The sequence below is a fragment of the Microcebus murinus genome, chromosome 20 (assembly GCF_040939455.1).
Source record: "Microcebus murinus isolate Inina chromosome 20, M.murinus_Inina_mat1.0, whole genome shotgun sequence".
In the NCBI taxonomy this organism is placed as follows: Eukaryota; Metazoa; Chordata; class Mammalia; order Primates; family Cheirogaleidae; genus Microcebus; species Microcebus murinus.
Window position 1 is genome coordinate 41,281,615 of NC_134123.1, and position 16,597 is coordinate 41,298,211.

Genomic DNA, 16,597 nt, shown 5'->3' on the forward strand with positions numbered 1-16,597 from the left:
ATAGTTTGATACCTGGCATATTAGTACCTCCCATTTTGTTTTTGTTGCCTAGAATTGCTTTTGATATTCAGGGTCTTCTCTGATTCCATACGAAGCGTAAAATTATTTTTTCTATATCTGTGAAGAATGCTGATGGGATTTTAATAGGTATTGCATTCAATCTGTAGATCAGTTTGGGTAGTATAGACATTTTGATGATGTTGAGTCTGCCGACTACGAGCATGGAATGGATTTCCATCTGTTTACATCCTCTGCTATTTCCTTCCTCAGTGTTTCATAGTTCTCCCCGTAGAGGTCTTTTATCTCCTTGGTTAAGTATATTCTTAGGTACTTTAATTTCTTTGTTGCTATTGTGAAGGGAATTGAGCCTTTGATTTGGTTCTTAATTAGATTGTTGTTGGCGTATATGAATGCATGTGATTTCTGTGTATTGATTTCGTATCCTGAGACTTTACTAAATTCATTGATCAGTTCCAGGAGTTTCTTGGTTGAATCTTTGGGGTTTTCTAGATATAATATCATATCATCAGCAAACAGTGAAAGTTTGATCTCTTCTGCCCCTATTTGGATACCTTTAATTCCATTTTCCTGTCTGATTGCTGTAGCCAAGACTTCCAGCACTATGTTGAACAGAAGTGGAGATAGTGGGCAGCCTTGTCTGGTTCCAGTTCTAAGTGGGAATGCTTTCAATTTTTCCCCATTCAGTATGATGTTGGCTATGGGTCTATCATATATGGCTTGTATCATTTTTAGGTATGTCCCTTTTATGCCTATTTTATTAAGTGTTCATATCATGAAAGGGTGTTGAATTTTGTCAAAAGCTTTTTCTGCATCTATTGAAAGAATCATGTGGTCTTTGTTTTTGCTTCTGTTTATGTGGTGAATTGCATTTATAGATTTACGTATGTTGGAGCATCCCTGCATCCGTGGGACGAAGCCCACTTGGTCGTGATGGATTATTTTTTTGATAAGCGTCTGGATGCGGTTAGCTAAGATTTTGTTGAAAATTTTTGCATCTATATTCATTAGGGAAATTGGTCTGTAGTTTTCTTTTTTTGTTGAATCCTTTCCTGGTTTTGGTATCAGAGTAATATTCGCTTAATAATAGGTGTCAGGGAGGTTTCCATTCTTCTCGATGTTGTGGAATAGTTTCTGCAAGATAGGTACTAGTTCTTCTTTGTAAGTGTGCTAAAATTCGGGTGTGAAACCATCTGGACCAGGACTTTCTTTTTAGGGAGATTTTTAATTGCTGTTTCTATTTCAGCTCTTGAGATTGGTTTGTTCAGGGAGTCTATTTCTTCCTGGTTGAGCCTAGGGAGGCTGTGTATTTCTAGAAAATTTTCCATTTCCTCCACATTTTCCAGTTTGTGTGCATAAAGATTTTTGTGGTATTCATAATTATATCTTGTATCTCTTTCGGATCAGTTGTGATATCTCCTTTTTTGTTCCTGATGGAGCTTATTAGAGATTTCTCTTTTCTGCTTTTCATTAGCTTAGTCAATGGCGTGTCAATTTTGTTTATTTTTTCAAAGAACCAACTTTTTGTTTTATTAATCTCCTGAATAGCTTCCCTGTTTTCAATTTCGTTTAGTTCTGATTTGATCTTGTCGATTTCACTTCTTCTGCTGGGTTTGGGGCTGGTCTGTTCTTCTTTTTCCAGCTCTTTGAGTCGTTTCATTAGATTGTCTATTTGTGATCTTTTTGACTTTTGGTTATAGGCATTTATGGAGATAAACTTTCCTCTCAGAACTGCTTTAGCTGTGTCCCAGAGGATTTGATAATTTGTCTCCCCATTGTCATTTTCTTCATAGAATTTTTAAATTTCCATCTTGATTTCTTCATTTCTGAAGTAATCATTTAGTAGGAGGTTGTTTAATTTCCACGTTTTTGTGTAGAAGTGTGAGTTTCTGTTAGGGTTGATTTCTACTTTTATTCCACTGTGATCTGAGAAGATACATGGTATGTTTTCTATTTTTTAAAATTTCTTGAGGTTTACTTTGTGTCGTAGGATATGGTCAATCTTAGAGAATGTCCTGTGTGCTGATGAGAAGAACGTATATTCAGTGGATTTTGGGTAGAATGTTCTGTAAATGTCAGTCAGACCCAATTGTTCTAGAGTTTTGTTTAAGTCCATTATTTCTTTATTAATTTTCTGTTTGGAGGATCTGTCTTGTGCCGTCAGTGGGGTGTTGAAATCTCCGGTGATTATGGAGTTGCTATTAATCCATTTGCTTAGATCCAGTAAGGTTTGCTTTATGAAACTGGGTACACCTAAGTTGGGTGCATATATATTTAAAATTGTTATCTCTTCTTGTTGAACTTTGCCCTTCACCATTATATAATGACCCTCTTTGTCTTTCACTACTTTTGTTGGTTTAAAAACTAAATTGTCTGAAATTAGAAGTGCCATGGCAGCCTTCTTTTGGCTTCCACTTGCCAGGAATACTGATCTCCACCTTTTTACTTTTAGTCTGTATGCATCCTTGCAGGTTAGATGTGTTTCCTGAAGACAGCATATACTTGGCCTGTATTTTCTTATCCATTCAGCCAGCCTATGTCTCTTGAGTGGAGAGTTTAAGCCATTCACGTTTATTGAGAGAACTGATAGGTAAAGTAGATTATTGTTCATTCTGTTGGGTTGGATGTTGTTGCTTTGATTTCTCTCTTGAGCCATTGTATTATCTGGCCTTTAATCTTTGAGTTTTGGTTGGTTTTATGTTCGTGGTGTTCCATGGTTACGCATGATGTTCCATGCGTAACACTGTTTTGAGTACTTCTTGTAGGGCTGGTCCTGTCTTGGTGAATTCCCTGAGACTTTGTGTGTCTGAGAATGTCTTTATTTCTCCTTCATATATGAAGCTTAGTTTTGCAGGGAATAAGATTCTAGGCTGGGCATTGTTTTGTTTCAGAAGAGTGAGAATGGGGCCCCAGTCTCTCCTTGCTTGTAAAGTCTCATTAGAGAAGTCTGTTGTTATTTGAATTGGCTTTCCCTTGTATGTTACTTGCTTCTTTTGTCTTACAGCTCTTAGAAGGGTCTCTTTAGTTGCTATTTTGGTCAGTCTGATGACTGCATGTCGTGACATCTTCTTGTTTGCAATGAATCTCCCAGGGGTCCTCTGAGCTTCTTGAACTTGTATATCGAGATTTTTAGCAAAGCCTGGGAAATTTTCCTCTATTATATCTTCAAATAGCTTGTCCAACCCTTGAGTGTTGTCTTCTTCCACTTCTGGTAACCCTATGACCCTTACATTAGGTTTCTTCACCTAATCCAACATGTCTTGTAGGCTTTGCTCTTTTCTCTTGTTTCTCTGCTCTATCTCTGTGGCTGTTTTATTTAGTTGGAGGATGTTATCTTCAATCTCTGAGATTCTTTCTTCTGTTCAGTCTACCCTGTTCTTGAGACTGGCCACTGTATTTTGTAGTTCCCTGAATTGATTCTTCATTTCCAGGAGTTCGGTTAAACTTTTCTTCATTGTGTCTATTTCTTTAGTGAACTTTTTTATTCTAGGTCCTGGAGGCTTTTTGTGGTTTCTTTGTGTTGGTTATTGAGTTGTTCTTGCAGCTCGGTGAGTGTTCTTATGATCCACGTACGAAATTCCTCTTCTGTCATTTTGGTTGCCTGATTTTGGTTGGTGTCCGTTTCTAGGGGGCTAGTCCTCCTCTTTGGGGGTGTGTTTTCCGTTTGGTTCTTCATATTTCCTGAGTTCCTTCACTGATTTCTTCCCATGTCGATCAGTTGTTGTTTCTTTCCTTTAGGTTTTTGTTTGCGTATTCACACGCCTTGTTTAGTTTCTGAGCCGGTAGGTGGTGTCTGTGGGTGAGATTCGACCACTCCCTGTATAATGAGTCAGTAGGTGCCATGAAAAGGCTGTGCAGGATGTCCTCCCTGTCAATAGATGGTGCTTGCTTGGAGGAACAGGCTATGCTGTTGTTTTTGTGTCCTGTTATCAGCTCTTGTTCCTGTAGGGAGGCACTCTAGTGCCTCAGGTGGTCGGTGGGGCCCTGGGACTTCCAGGTGTGTCCTTTTCTCCCCCTCAGTGAGGCTGGTCTAGGAGAAAGTCTGGGCGGAGCTGGGTTGGGTAAGCCTGCCGTCAGGCACCACCAATGTCATTAGCAGGGGTCAAGTTCTGTTCTCTACTTCCAGGAAAAGCTGTCAGGGAGCGGCTGGCATGGCCCCGCTCAATCATAAAATCTGTGTGTGGGGTGGGGCTGTCTGAGACCCGCAGTCTGGAGCGGGCCTCGTTTCTTTCCACCCTCCCTAACTCTGCAGCTACTCCTGGGCCTCTGCCAGCAGGCCAGACCTAATGCCACCAGGCCTCCCCTCCCTGTGATGCCGGCTGGGAGGTTCCCTGCGCAGGAACGCCACCTGGTCTGGGCATATGGCCTCCTTTTGGGAGGAGGGTTGCCCTCTAGGACGCTGATCTGCCCCTGAAGGCACACACACCTCAATAGGCTGTTTATGTATATCCCTTCTGTGCCCCAGGCAATGCGAGACCTCAGTGCTCGGGATGTGGTCTGCAGGTCTGACATCTGGGTCCCAGAGTTCAAACTGTATCCCCACCAGGTAGAGGAGTGCCGGTCCCAATTCACCCACAGGGAGCCCAAGCTGGGTCTCTGTCTCTCAGCCTCAGGATCTGCCTCATTCTCCTGGGATCACCGTGCCAGCAACACCTGGGAGGGCCGGCGGGTAGGGAGCTCATAGTCTTGAGTTCCTCTTAGTCAGCTGTAGGGCCCCAAAAGGGAAGGTCCTGTTCCCTGGAGGTGTCTCTGGCTGGTGGCTACATTGTCTCTCTGGGCAGCCGGTAGGTTCGGGGGAGGGGAGGAGGAGGCAATATGGCGAGGCTCAGGTCTGTGCACATGGAGGTGCCCTGTGGGAGTTGGGAGCCTGGTGCCACGTCTGCTAGAGGCTCACCGCTCGCTTGCAGCGGCCGTCTCTGGGCTGTTGTTTGCAGGTCTCTCCACCCGCTGGGGAGCCCACCAGCAGTCCCAGATGCAGGGGAGGGGAAAGGTGACTGATCCACCTTCCCTTCCCGCTGGTCTCCAGGCTGCTCCAGCGGTCTCAGCTTCCAGTTCTCCTCCACAGCCTCCTCCCGTGGAGTCTCCCGTGGTCTCAGGTACCCCTCCTTCCGGCCCTTGTCTGCTGTATGCTCGTCTTCCTGCTTCTTTTTTCTAATTTCTGCTAGAATCTGTCTTTTCTGCAGAGACACTGTGTCTGGCGGTGTTTCTCGTCTGCCATCTTGATCCTCCCCGCATATGATAATCTTGTTTGATACTTACAATAAACCTGTAAACATCTCGAGGGCTACCTCAGATGACCGTTCCCAAACCGGTTGAACCTGCTAAATTCTCCCCGTAAGCTAATTTGTGCTCTCTGTGCCTCCTGTCCCAGGCTCCCCATGCACATATAGAGTTAATTATTTTTGTGTTAATTATTAAGTACCTTGTGAAGCTTTACCTAGTGATGGGCATAATCGGTCCCATTTTATCTGGAAACTCCCCTTTTGTTTTTAGATTCCCTTTGCATATAACTTACTTTGGAAAGTAAAAGCTCTCATCTTGGTTTCCTGGTCATATGAGCTGAGATAAAGCCAAGCTCTGCTGCCTACTGCATGTTTGAAAAATATTTCCTTTTCACCAGAAGCAATGATGTCCCTGCTGAGCTTGTTAGAAATTCAGAAACTCACGCTTCACCCCAGATTTTCAAAATCAAAATCTGTATTTTAAGAGGATTTCTAGTTCATTGTTGTACTTGTTGAAGGCTTTGCAAAATTTAAAAAGCATTAATGCCTTCTAACTCAACATGACTTTTCTGTCTGAAAAATATACACAACTTATCCAGTATCATGTAAATATAGTACTCAAAAATATAAATGCTTGTGTCGGTGACCTGAACTTTATACCTTATCATTCAGAAAACTATATCTACACAAGTTTTGTGGACCTTATGTCATCCTCTCTCCTCAGAGTCAGATAACACATTAGAGAACATTTCTGTGTTATAAATTGTCTTTTTGAATATTTCCAGTTACTCATTTGCATCAGAACCAGTTCTCTTTACTCTTTTATTTCAACAGCAGTGAAATTAAGAATTCTCCACATGACCACTTGGTAAATACGTGTTTTGTTTTGTTTTGTTTTTTCAGAGACTGTTGACATTCAGGGATGTGGCCATTGAATTCTCTCTGCAGGAGTGGGCATGCCTTGACAATGCTCAGCGGAATTTGTATAGGGAGGTGATGATAGAGAACTATGGAAATTTGGTCTTCCTGGGTAAAGATCATTTCAATACACAATTTGTATTCCACACTAAGAATTTTATATTCTACCTTTGTAGAATTTCTCTGGGATTTTCTGCTTTGCATGAGTGAAGCTGTGATCTTTGTTTCCAAGAAAAAAATGGGATTTATTGGTATAGGAAAGAAAATCTTCAATCTGTTTTATCTTGATGTTAATCTTTCCCTTTCTTGAGCTGATCTGTATCCTTCACTCTTCGTTAGTGGTAATTCCAAAAATTTAGTGGCATAAGATGTTGTTGCTAACAGCTTAAAATCCAATTTCCACCACCCGTATTTGATTCTACAGTACTAGGTAATGGAGCTAAGGACTCCCAAATTTTAATACTTTCTAAATATTCTAAAGTGTCTGTCAGGAATTAGTATTTTGAGATTAATATTTTTTAGAATCTTCTATACTGTTCCCATTTCTCTAGTGAGCACAGTACTCAATTGGTAATGGAAGATTCCCAGAAATGTCATGTTACTTTTTTCAAATAAAACAGGTCTTGCTGCCTCCAAGCCAGACCTGATCACCTGTCTGGAGCAAGGAAAAGAGCCCTGGAATGTGAAGACAAGTGAGTCAGTAGCCAAACACCCAGGTAGGTGGGAGTGAAAGAAGCAGATGACACAGGTGAGAGCTCCAAAGGTCAAGGAGGAAGCCAGACCTTAAAAAGTGGTTTGGAAAACTCTGCTTCCATGGAAATGGGTTCTGGGAAGCCTGGGTTTCTTTCTCTTAATCTTCGATAGACGCTTCCCTGTCCCTTATTCTTAAATTATCTAAGGACTTTATTTCCCTTCAGTGTTGATGATTTAAGGTTAGAGTGAGAACAAAAGCCCAGCTCAAGGTTTGTAAGGGATGACTGCAGGTACTGCCGACTTTCCATTACATTGCAGGACATGGAAATATGTGTGTATATTTGGGAAAATCCATGGTAAAGCATTTTTATTTTTTTTAGACAGAGTCTCACTCTGTCAACCTGGGTAGAGTACAGTGGCATGGTAGCTCACTGCAGCCTCAGGCTCAAGTGATCCTCCTGCCTCAGCCTCCCGATTAGCTGTGGCTACAGGTGTGTGCTGCAGTCCCTGGCTAATTTTCCTACTTTTAGTTCAGATGGGGTCTTGCTCTTGCTCAGGCTGCTCTTGAATTCCTGAGCTCAAGAAATCCTCCCTCCTTGGCCTCCCAGAGTGCTAGGATTACAGACATGAGCCACCACACCTGTCTGCAAACCATTTTTTAATTTCTCTGCATTTATTGCATCAGGTCTGACATGTGTGAGTGTTGTGGTGATATTGGTATTTGGTTCAGAAATCCCAGGATCACCACAAGCAGATGTTATATGTTTTCTGCTTTATGATTCGTTATCCTGTGGAAGGATTAAATGTGTTTCTACAGAAATTCATACTCATTATCAGAACACTAAGTATCTCCCTAAATATAAGAAAATATGTTATTTTACTTCAAAATTCTGTTTTTATTGTGAACTCTGATTAATAATTTAACTCTATGTGCCCAAATTTCTCAACTTTAATATAGTTTAACGTATCTACTCCCTACATTTCTTAAGTATGTTTGGGGCACTTAGAACATTGCTGAGCACGCATGAAATTCCCACTTTTCACTTTTACTAACTCTATCATTTTCTGTTCATTAGTATGAAGCTCACTGGGGCTGTCATTCACAGGTTTATATGTGTGTGTGTGTGTGTGTGTGTGTTTGTGTGTGTCATATAAATTTTCTCCACAAATAAAAATAGTATAACTATGCAATTATATGTACAATGTAATGATTTGTTTGATATATTTATATGTTTTGAAATGATTAACATAACCAAGTTAATGAAAATATATATCATCTCACTGTTACCTATTCTTTTTTTTTGTAGTGAGAATACTTAAGATCTATAGTCAGAAAATTTTAAGATGCAAAACATTATCATTAGCGATACACACCATGATGTACATCAAGTCTACAAAATTTATTGATCTTACAACTTAATGTTTGTACCCTTGAACAGCATCTTTGGATTTTTTCTCACCTCAGGCCCTGGCAACTAGCCTTGTAATCTCTGATTCTATGAGGTTAACCTTTTTAGATTCCTCATGTAGGTAAGATTATGCAGTATTTATCTTTGTGTGCCTGAATTATTTCAGTTAGTATAATGTCTTCCAGGTCCATCTATGTTGTAGAAATGATTGAATAATATTTTTATAACTGAGTGATATTTTATTTTGCATATGTGCCATATTTTCTTTATCCATTCAGCATTTACAAGTGTTTAGGTGGTTTTCATATCTGGGCAATTTTGAATAATGTTGTAATAAACACAAGGATGCAGATATTTCTTCAAGATACTGATTTTATTTCCTTTGGTTTTTTACATAGAAGTGGGATTATTGCATTGTATGGTAGTCCATTTTTTCATTGTTGAAAGAATTTCCATACTGTTTTTAGTAATTTATGAATTTATACTTACCAACTGGGTACAGGATTTCTTTTCTTTTTCTTTTTCTTCATGTTCTTTTAAAAACATATCTCTTCCTTTTGATGTAAGCCATCCTAACAGGTATATAGTGATATGTCATCATGATTTTGATTTCTAATTCTGTGATGATTTGTGATACTGAGATATTATTGATGATATTCATATATTTCACAGCCATTTATTTGTATGACTTCATTTGGAAGATATCAATTCAGTCTTTTGCTTAGTTTTCAAACAGGTTATTATCATTATTTTTATTGTTTTTACCTTTGATTTGGATAAGTTTCTTATATAATATGGATATTAAAATCTTATCAGCTATATTGTTTGCACATATTTTCTTGCATCAGGAAGAAAGTATTTTTTATTGTTTTCTTTGCTGTGCAGAGGCTTTTAATTTTAACTTGTTTTATATTTGCTTTTGTTTTATACCTTTGGTGTCATATCTAAAAACTTTATTACTAACATCAATACCAAAAAGTTTTTTAAATATGTTTTAAGATTTTAAAAGATTCATGTCTTACACAAGACTTTTTATTTTATTCTGAGTTCATTTGTGATAGTGGTGTAAGAAAAAATTGTCTAACTTTATTTTTTCCTTATGGATATTCAGTTTTCCTAGCACCAATTCAGGAAATTATACTTTTTGCATTTTGTATTCTTGTGCCTGCCGTAGATTAGTTGACCTTCTGTGCATGGGCTTATTTCTGAACTCTCTATTCTGTTACATTGGTGGTTGTTTCACTTATAATGCACATACTAATCTGTATGTGCATTATTACTATAGTTTTGCAATACAGTTTGATATCATGAAGTATGATGTACCCTGCTTTTTCTCTGGAAAAAAAAAAGATATACCTTGGATATCCAAAGAGTATTATAGTTACATACAAAAATAAGAGCATGTTTTTTATTTTTATGAAAGATGCCATTGGAATTTTGATAGGGAGTTTATTAAATGTATATATCACTCTGGATTATATGGCAATTTAACTGTATTTATTCTTGTAATCCATAAACATGGGATATTTACATTTGTGTCATTTTCAATTTTTCTCATTGATACATTTTTCAGTGTAAACCTTTTTTAACTCCTTGGTTAAATTTATTGCTAAAAAGTCCTTATTTTGTTCTTTCATAAATGAAATTGTTTGTTTACTTATTCTATTGGATAGTTTGTTGTTAGTGTATGGAAACACTGATATTTTCATGTTCATTTAATACTCTGCAGATTTACTGAGTGCATATTTTAGTTTAAACAGCTTTTTGGTATACTATTTGGTTTTCTATGTATACGAGGACATGTATTCTACAAACTGACTTTTTTAATTCTTTCTTTTCTATTTGGACACATTTAAAAAATTTTCTTGCATAATAGTTCTGCCTAGGATTTCAAATACTATGTTTAATGGAAGCATTGACTATGGTCATAATATAGGTTTGCATTGGTGTCTGTGTATTTAAAGGAGCAAACACTTCTTCCAGTTTTTTTTTTTTTTTAATTTTATAATTTATTATTCTTTTTTTTTCAACTTTCCATACAGGTTGAACTAGTTTGCAGTCCCACTCTTCCAGTTTTTATAAGCTAGTTTCAGCAGGTAAAGATTTTCCTTTCTTGGGTTCCCAGGATGGTGGGAATTTCTCTGGGGTTGCAGAAAAAAGGGGTTGTAGCTGGGTCACAAGTCTGCTGCTGGGTATGTAGTGAGGACTGCCTTTAGTGTGGGCCTGTTATCAGAAGCTTGGGTAGTTGTGAATCCTGTCTTAATCGTGGGCAGACTGGATTGCCTTCGTGACTTTGGTCTGTAGGGCAGGCACTTACAGTTGGGTCTGCAGAGGCTGGGCCTGATGCCAGGTTTGTGGGTGAGTGTGGCTCCCACTGAGTATGTGGGATGGTTTCCCCAGGTCACTGTGTGGGTCCTTAAGTGGGCAGCACTGGCCATGAACTGTGGCGAAGACAGGTGGAACTGAGTGACAGAACTGCTTCAGAGATCACAGTGAGTGCCGAGGTCTCTGGGCCTGTCTCCATGGCCATGAGTGGGCATAGCCCTCCAGGTCTCTGAATTGGCAGGATCACTTCTAGATCATAGCTAGGAGAAGATAAAAATGTCCACGTAGACACTTGCAAATTATCAGTGGGACCAAGCTGAGTGGGCCATTTCCTGATCTGTCGTCAAGATCAGGGGTCCTCCGATTTGCCACCTGAATGTGGGCCTACCTTCTCAAAATGCCACTGCGGCTTCAGCAGTGCTTTTTTTCAAGCTCCTCCTTGTACCCAAAATCTCTCATGAAAGCATTTTTTTTTTTTTTTTTTTTTTGAGATGAGGTCTCAGTGTATTGCCCAGGCTGGTCTCATACTGCTGGACTAAAGTGATCCTGACCTCAGCCTCCAAGAGCTGACATTATAAATGTGACCCACTGTACTAGGCTGTCACAAAGACACTTTTGTCCATAGATATATACCAAATTTTTGTTGTCATGTTGGGATAAACAAGTACAAGTCTTTCTTTCTGTCCCACCATCTTGCTGATTTCACTCTCTATGTACATTTTCATTTTCTTTTTTTTGTATGAAATTTTCTGTAGATTTAAATATTTAGAACAATGTGCTAGAATTTTATGCTATGTAAGAAGTAAATTAGATCATTAGTAGGCTTCCCATATTTATTAAAAAGTTCACTTGAGGGCTGGGCTTGGTGGCTCATGCCTGTAATCTTAGCAATCTGGGAGGCTGAGGCAGGAGGCTTACTCAAGGTCAGGAGTTCGAAACCAGCCTGAACAAGAGCAAGCCCCTGTCTTTACTGAAAATAGAAAGAAATTAATTGGCCAACTAAAAATATATAGAAAAAATTAGCCAGGCATGATGGCACATGCCTGGAGTCCCAGGTACTTGGGAGTCTTAGGCAGAAGGATCGCTTGAGCCCAGGAGTTTGAGATTGCTGTGAACTAGGCTGACGGCAGGGCACTCTAGCCCAGACAACAGAGTGAAACTGTCTCAAAAAAAAAAAAAAAAAGTTGACTTGAAAGTTTAAGTTTAATGCAGGCAGAAAGGAGTCATTAGAATTGCCATCTACTTTCTTTAGCCTATATATAAATTATAACTTTCCCCAAATGTTCATTTTGCATATCCTTCATTGTCATATTTTATAAAATTTATATTTTATATTATTTAGAAATGTAAGTCTCTTCCAGAGGCTGAATTACTGTGTAGGGGACTGACATATATTTTCCTAGTTTAAGAATTAAAGTTAGTGAGTAATGTATGTGTTCTGCCCAGAGTATTTGAAAGTAATCTGTTCCGGACAGGCTCCCTGTGATGAAGAAAGGTGTTGCCTAGAGGCATAACAAAGAACCTGAGCAGTGAGTAGCAAGAGCAGCCCCATCCCACAGCATTGGGGATCTGGAAGCCACACGATAAACATATTGTTCCTGTGATTGCTGCGTACACCCCATAAGATGGCTGGTTAGTCAATGATGGGTAAGACCCCTCAAGGGAGGAGCGACCTAAGCCATGCACAGTTGCCAGGGTTCAGCCGAAGATCTTCGGGGGTCACCCTAAGAGAAGCTGGGGATGAGAAATTCCCCTGTGGCTCACCTTGCCCATCCTTGCTAATCTCGGTCCTTTATCTATGCCTGGTGCCTAGAGCAACCACCTTGAGATTCTGAGTCAGAGGACATCTGCTTCCCTAAGGCTATTCCGGAATTTACGGCCATTGCTGCAATGCCTGGGTGGTTACGTACAAGGAACTAACTTTAATCTTTTAGAATATAAAAATAAAACTGACCTGGTGTATTATTACTCAAGTCAGCCGTTTGTACATGTGTCTGTGTTTTTCTTTGTGTTCTGTGTGTGTGTGTTTTATGTTCTGTGTTTATCCTCCGTCCTGCAAACGGGCCACGACATTACTGCTTGTCCACTTTTTCAAAAACAGCATGAGTAGATTAATAATATAATGAAAATTATCTTTGGGTTCACTGTCACAGTTGAGTATTGTATTTGTCTATTTAAAAAATTATAATGTTACAGCAATGCTGCACACATTATTTAACATCTAAACATTTTTTATTCTTATTTTATAATTCCATATCACTATGTTTCCTTTCCAGGGTGGTTTCCTTGACATCTGTTTATTGTATGTTTGGTTCACCTAGGTTTTATAATTTTATATGAAATTACAATTCTGTACATACAGTTTAAGTCAATGTGTGGTTCAATTAAAATATCAATTAGTCATATGTCTATTACAAATTATAAATGTGTGTGTCTCTTTAAATATTACCCCATGTTTCTTTATGGCTTATCTTGCATATTTCTTTTCCTGGCTGTTTTATTTTATTTTTTTTTTTTTTGAGACAGAGTCTCACTTTGTTGTCCAGGCTAGAGTGAGTGCCGTGGCGTCAGCCTAGCTCACAGCAACCTCAAACTCCTGGGCTTGAGTGATCCTTCTGCCTCAGCCTCCCGAGTAGCTGGGACTACAGGCATGCGCCACCATGCCCGGCTAATTTTTTATATATATATCAGTTGGCCAATTAATTTCTTTCTATTTATAGTAGAGACGGGGTCTCGCTCTTGCTCAGGCTGGTTTTGAACTCCTGACCTTGAGCAATCCGCCCGCCTCGGCCTCCCAAGAGCTAGGATTACAGGCGTGAGCCACAGCGCCCGGCCCCTGGCTGTTTTTAAATGGTGTTTTTTTGTTTGTTTAGTTTTTGTTTTTGTCTTGTGAGTAGTCAAGGAAACAGTCTTAATTTTATCATGTACTTATTGATGACTATTCTCTTTTTGAGAGAAAAATACTTTCGAGATTTGAAGGTTGTTTTTCAAAAACTTTATAACCATTTATTTTAGTTATCATTTTTTATAAATATTAATTGTGATAACACATAAAATTTGAGTTTTTTGAGTATACATATTTTAGTAGTAGTATATTTATGCTGTTGTACACAAATTTTGTATTACTTTTATATCTTGCACAGCTAAAACTCTATACCTATTAAGTAACAATGGGCAGCCCTTGTGGAACTCCATTCCAATTTATGTTCCTATGACTTTGACTGTTTAAGATACATCATATTAAGTGGAATCATGCATTGTCTGTCACATTATTACTGGCTTATTTCAGTTAACATAATAGTCTCAAGGTTTGTCTTTAACATAGAATGTGATAGGTGTTCTTTTCTTCTTGAGACAGGAGACAAGGTCTCACTCTGCTGTCTGAGGTGGTTGCAGTGGTGTCATCATAGCTCACTGCAACCTCAACCATCTGAACTCAACTGGTCCCCCTGCCTCACTCAGCCTTCTGATTAGGTTGGACTACAGGTGCACACCATCACACCCAGCTAATTTTTCTATTTTTTTGTAGAAACAGGGTTGCACTCCGTTACTCAGGCTGATCTTGGATTCCAGGCCTCAAGCAGTCATCCTGCTTTGGCCTCCGGGATTGGTAGGTTTATAGCCATGAGCCACCACATCTGGCCTAAGTATTTTAAGGCCAAATAGTATTCAACTGTCTGTATATGCTACGTTTTTTATCTGTTTATTGGTTCAGGGACGTCTGGGTTGCTTGTACCTGTTGGCTTTTGTGAATATTGCTGCAGTGAACATAGGTGTGCATGTATCTTTTCTAGCTTACTGCATTGCGTACCCAAAATTGGGATATTGGAATCATACTCTAATTTTTATTTTTAATTTTTTAGGGCTATTCATACATTTTTCATAGCATCTGCATCTTTTTTCCAAATCAGTGTTTGAAAAGAGTTTCAATTTCTCTACATATTAGACAAACTTTTTTTTATATTTCTCATTCTGAGTGTGAAGTGATATTTCATTGTGATTTTGCTTTGTATTTCTCTAAAATTTTATAATTTTCTATGTCATTTTAAATGTTTGTTCGACATTTATATATCTTTGAAAAAGTGTCAGTTCAATTCTTTGTCTATTTTATAATTGAGTTATTCACTTTGTTTATATAATTTATTCTGAATATTAACTCATATATATGATTTCAAAATATTTTCACCCATTTCTTAGGTGTGGTGTTCACTAAATGTTTCCTTTGATGTGCAGAAATTCTGAAATTTGATGTAGTCCCACTGTTCTGTTCTTTTTTTGTTGTTATTGTTGCTTATGTGTTTGATGTCATATGCATGGAAACAGCACCAAGGTTAATACCGGTATATTTTTCACCTGTATTCTTCTAAGACTTTTATTAGTTATATTTTTATAAATATTTTATCCTTTTAAAATGTTTTTTGTATGTGATGCAAAGGATTGATCTGATTTCATTATTTTTAATGTAGATACTCAGTTTATAACACCTTTTGTTGAAGAGACTCTCCTTTTCCTATTGTGTGGTCATGGTCACCTTGTGAAAGATCATTTGATTATGTACATAAGAATTTATTTCTGTGCTCTCTATTATGTTCCATGATCTATATATCTTTCTTTGTGACACTACCACATTGCCTTGACTTTTGCAGTTCTGTAATACATTTTTTTTTTTTTTTTGAGACAGTGTCTCACTTTGTTACCCAGGCTAGAGTGAGTGCCGTGGCGTCAGCCTGGCTCACAGCAACCTCAATCTCCGGGGCTCAGCGATCCTACTGCCTCAGCCTCCCGAGTAGCTGGGACTACAGGCATGCGCCACCATGCCCGGCTAATTTTTTGTATATATATTTTTTTTAGTTGGTCAATTAATTTATTTATATTTTTGGTAGAGACGGGGTCTCACTCAGGCTGGTTTCAAACTCCTGACCTTGAGCAATCCGCCCGCCTCGGCCTCCCATAGTGCTAGGATTACAGGCGTGAGCCACCACGCCCGGCTGTAATACATTTTGATATCAGAAAGTGTAATGTCATTTTGTCCTAGTTTTTAAAGGGTATTTGACTAGTCACAGCTCCTAAAAAAAAAATTTAGCATATTTTTATATTTTTGCAAAAAAGTACTTCTGAGACTTTGACATTGATTAGATTGAATTTGTCCATCACTGGGGGTGGCATTGACATGTTAAGAATATCAAATCATCTAATCCTTGAGGAAAAATATGTTCAAGAATATGCTTACTTTTCACATCTTTTTTGGATTTGTCAGTTTTTCTTTTCATTTATGGTTTTATTTCATTTTGGTCAGAAAGGATACATTGTGTGATTTCAGTCTTCTTAATTTTTTTTTTTTCAGTTCCAAGAACTCACAAGGGAATCTTTTATTGTGTTTTAAATTAAAGCTGCATTTAAAAAGGACAAACTCTCCCAAATGTTGCTTTTACATCTCTGGCTCAGAATATTATACTTTTAACTTCATTTTTCTTATAACTTGGAATAGTAGATAAATTTTTCTTTGGAAATATCAAGGGAAAATGCAGTGTTTCAGGTTAACCCTAGAATCCTTCCTAGGTTTTAGATGTGTTACTGACCAAAAGAACTTGTTCCTTATCCAAGAGATCTCAAACCTCTGTGGGGCAATTCCTCTTGCCAGAGAGAGAAGAGGAACAAAATTAGGCCAGCATGGGTCCCAGGCAGGGCAAGCCAGAGAGTGAGTCTGGAAGGACTGGCTAGAGAGACTTGACGTCAGAATGGACACCCACTAGCTTTTAAACAATTTTGGATATTATTTGTTTTTTATTATAAAACACATGAAATTTATAATCTTTTTTTTTGGGGGGGGGACAGAGTCTCACTTTGTTGCCCACGCTAGAGTGAGTGCCGTGGCATCAGCCTAGCTCACAGCAACCTCAATCTCCTGGGCTCAAGCAATCCTGCTGCCTCAGCTTCCCTAGTAGCTGGGACTACAGGCATGCACCACCATGCCCGGCTAATTTTTTCTATATATATATTATTTGGCCAATT

The 16,597-nt window shown here is 38.6% G+C and overlaps 1 protein-coding gene across 2 annotated transcripts in view; it reads left to right on the plus strand.

The window, feature by feature from the left end:
• LOC105865342 (uncharacterized) overlaps positions 1 to 16,597 on the plus strand; it is a 35,999-nt gene that overhangs the window by 12,314 nt on the left and 7,088 nt on the right. The window contains exons 1-2 of one of the 2 annotated variants that reach the window (XM_075995959.1): positions 5,615 to 6,270; positions 6,779 to 6,874. The exons of the other annotated variant lie outside the window; for it this stretch is intronic. Coding sequence (XP_075852074.1) covers positions 6,237 to 6,270; positions 6,779 to 6,874 — 130 coding nt within the window. The 5' untranslated portion in view covers positions 5,615 to 6,236. Of the gene's footprint in view, positions 1 to 5,614; positions 6,271 to 6,778; positions 6,875 to 16,597 lie in introns of those variants that run through there. 2 annotated transcript variants of the gene reach the window in all.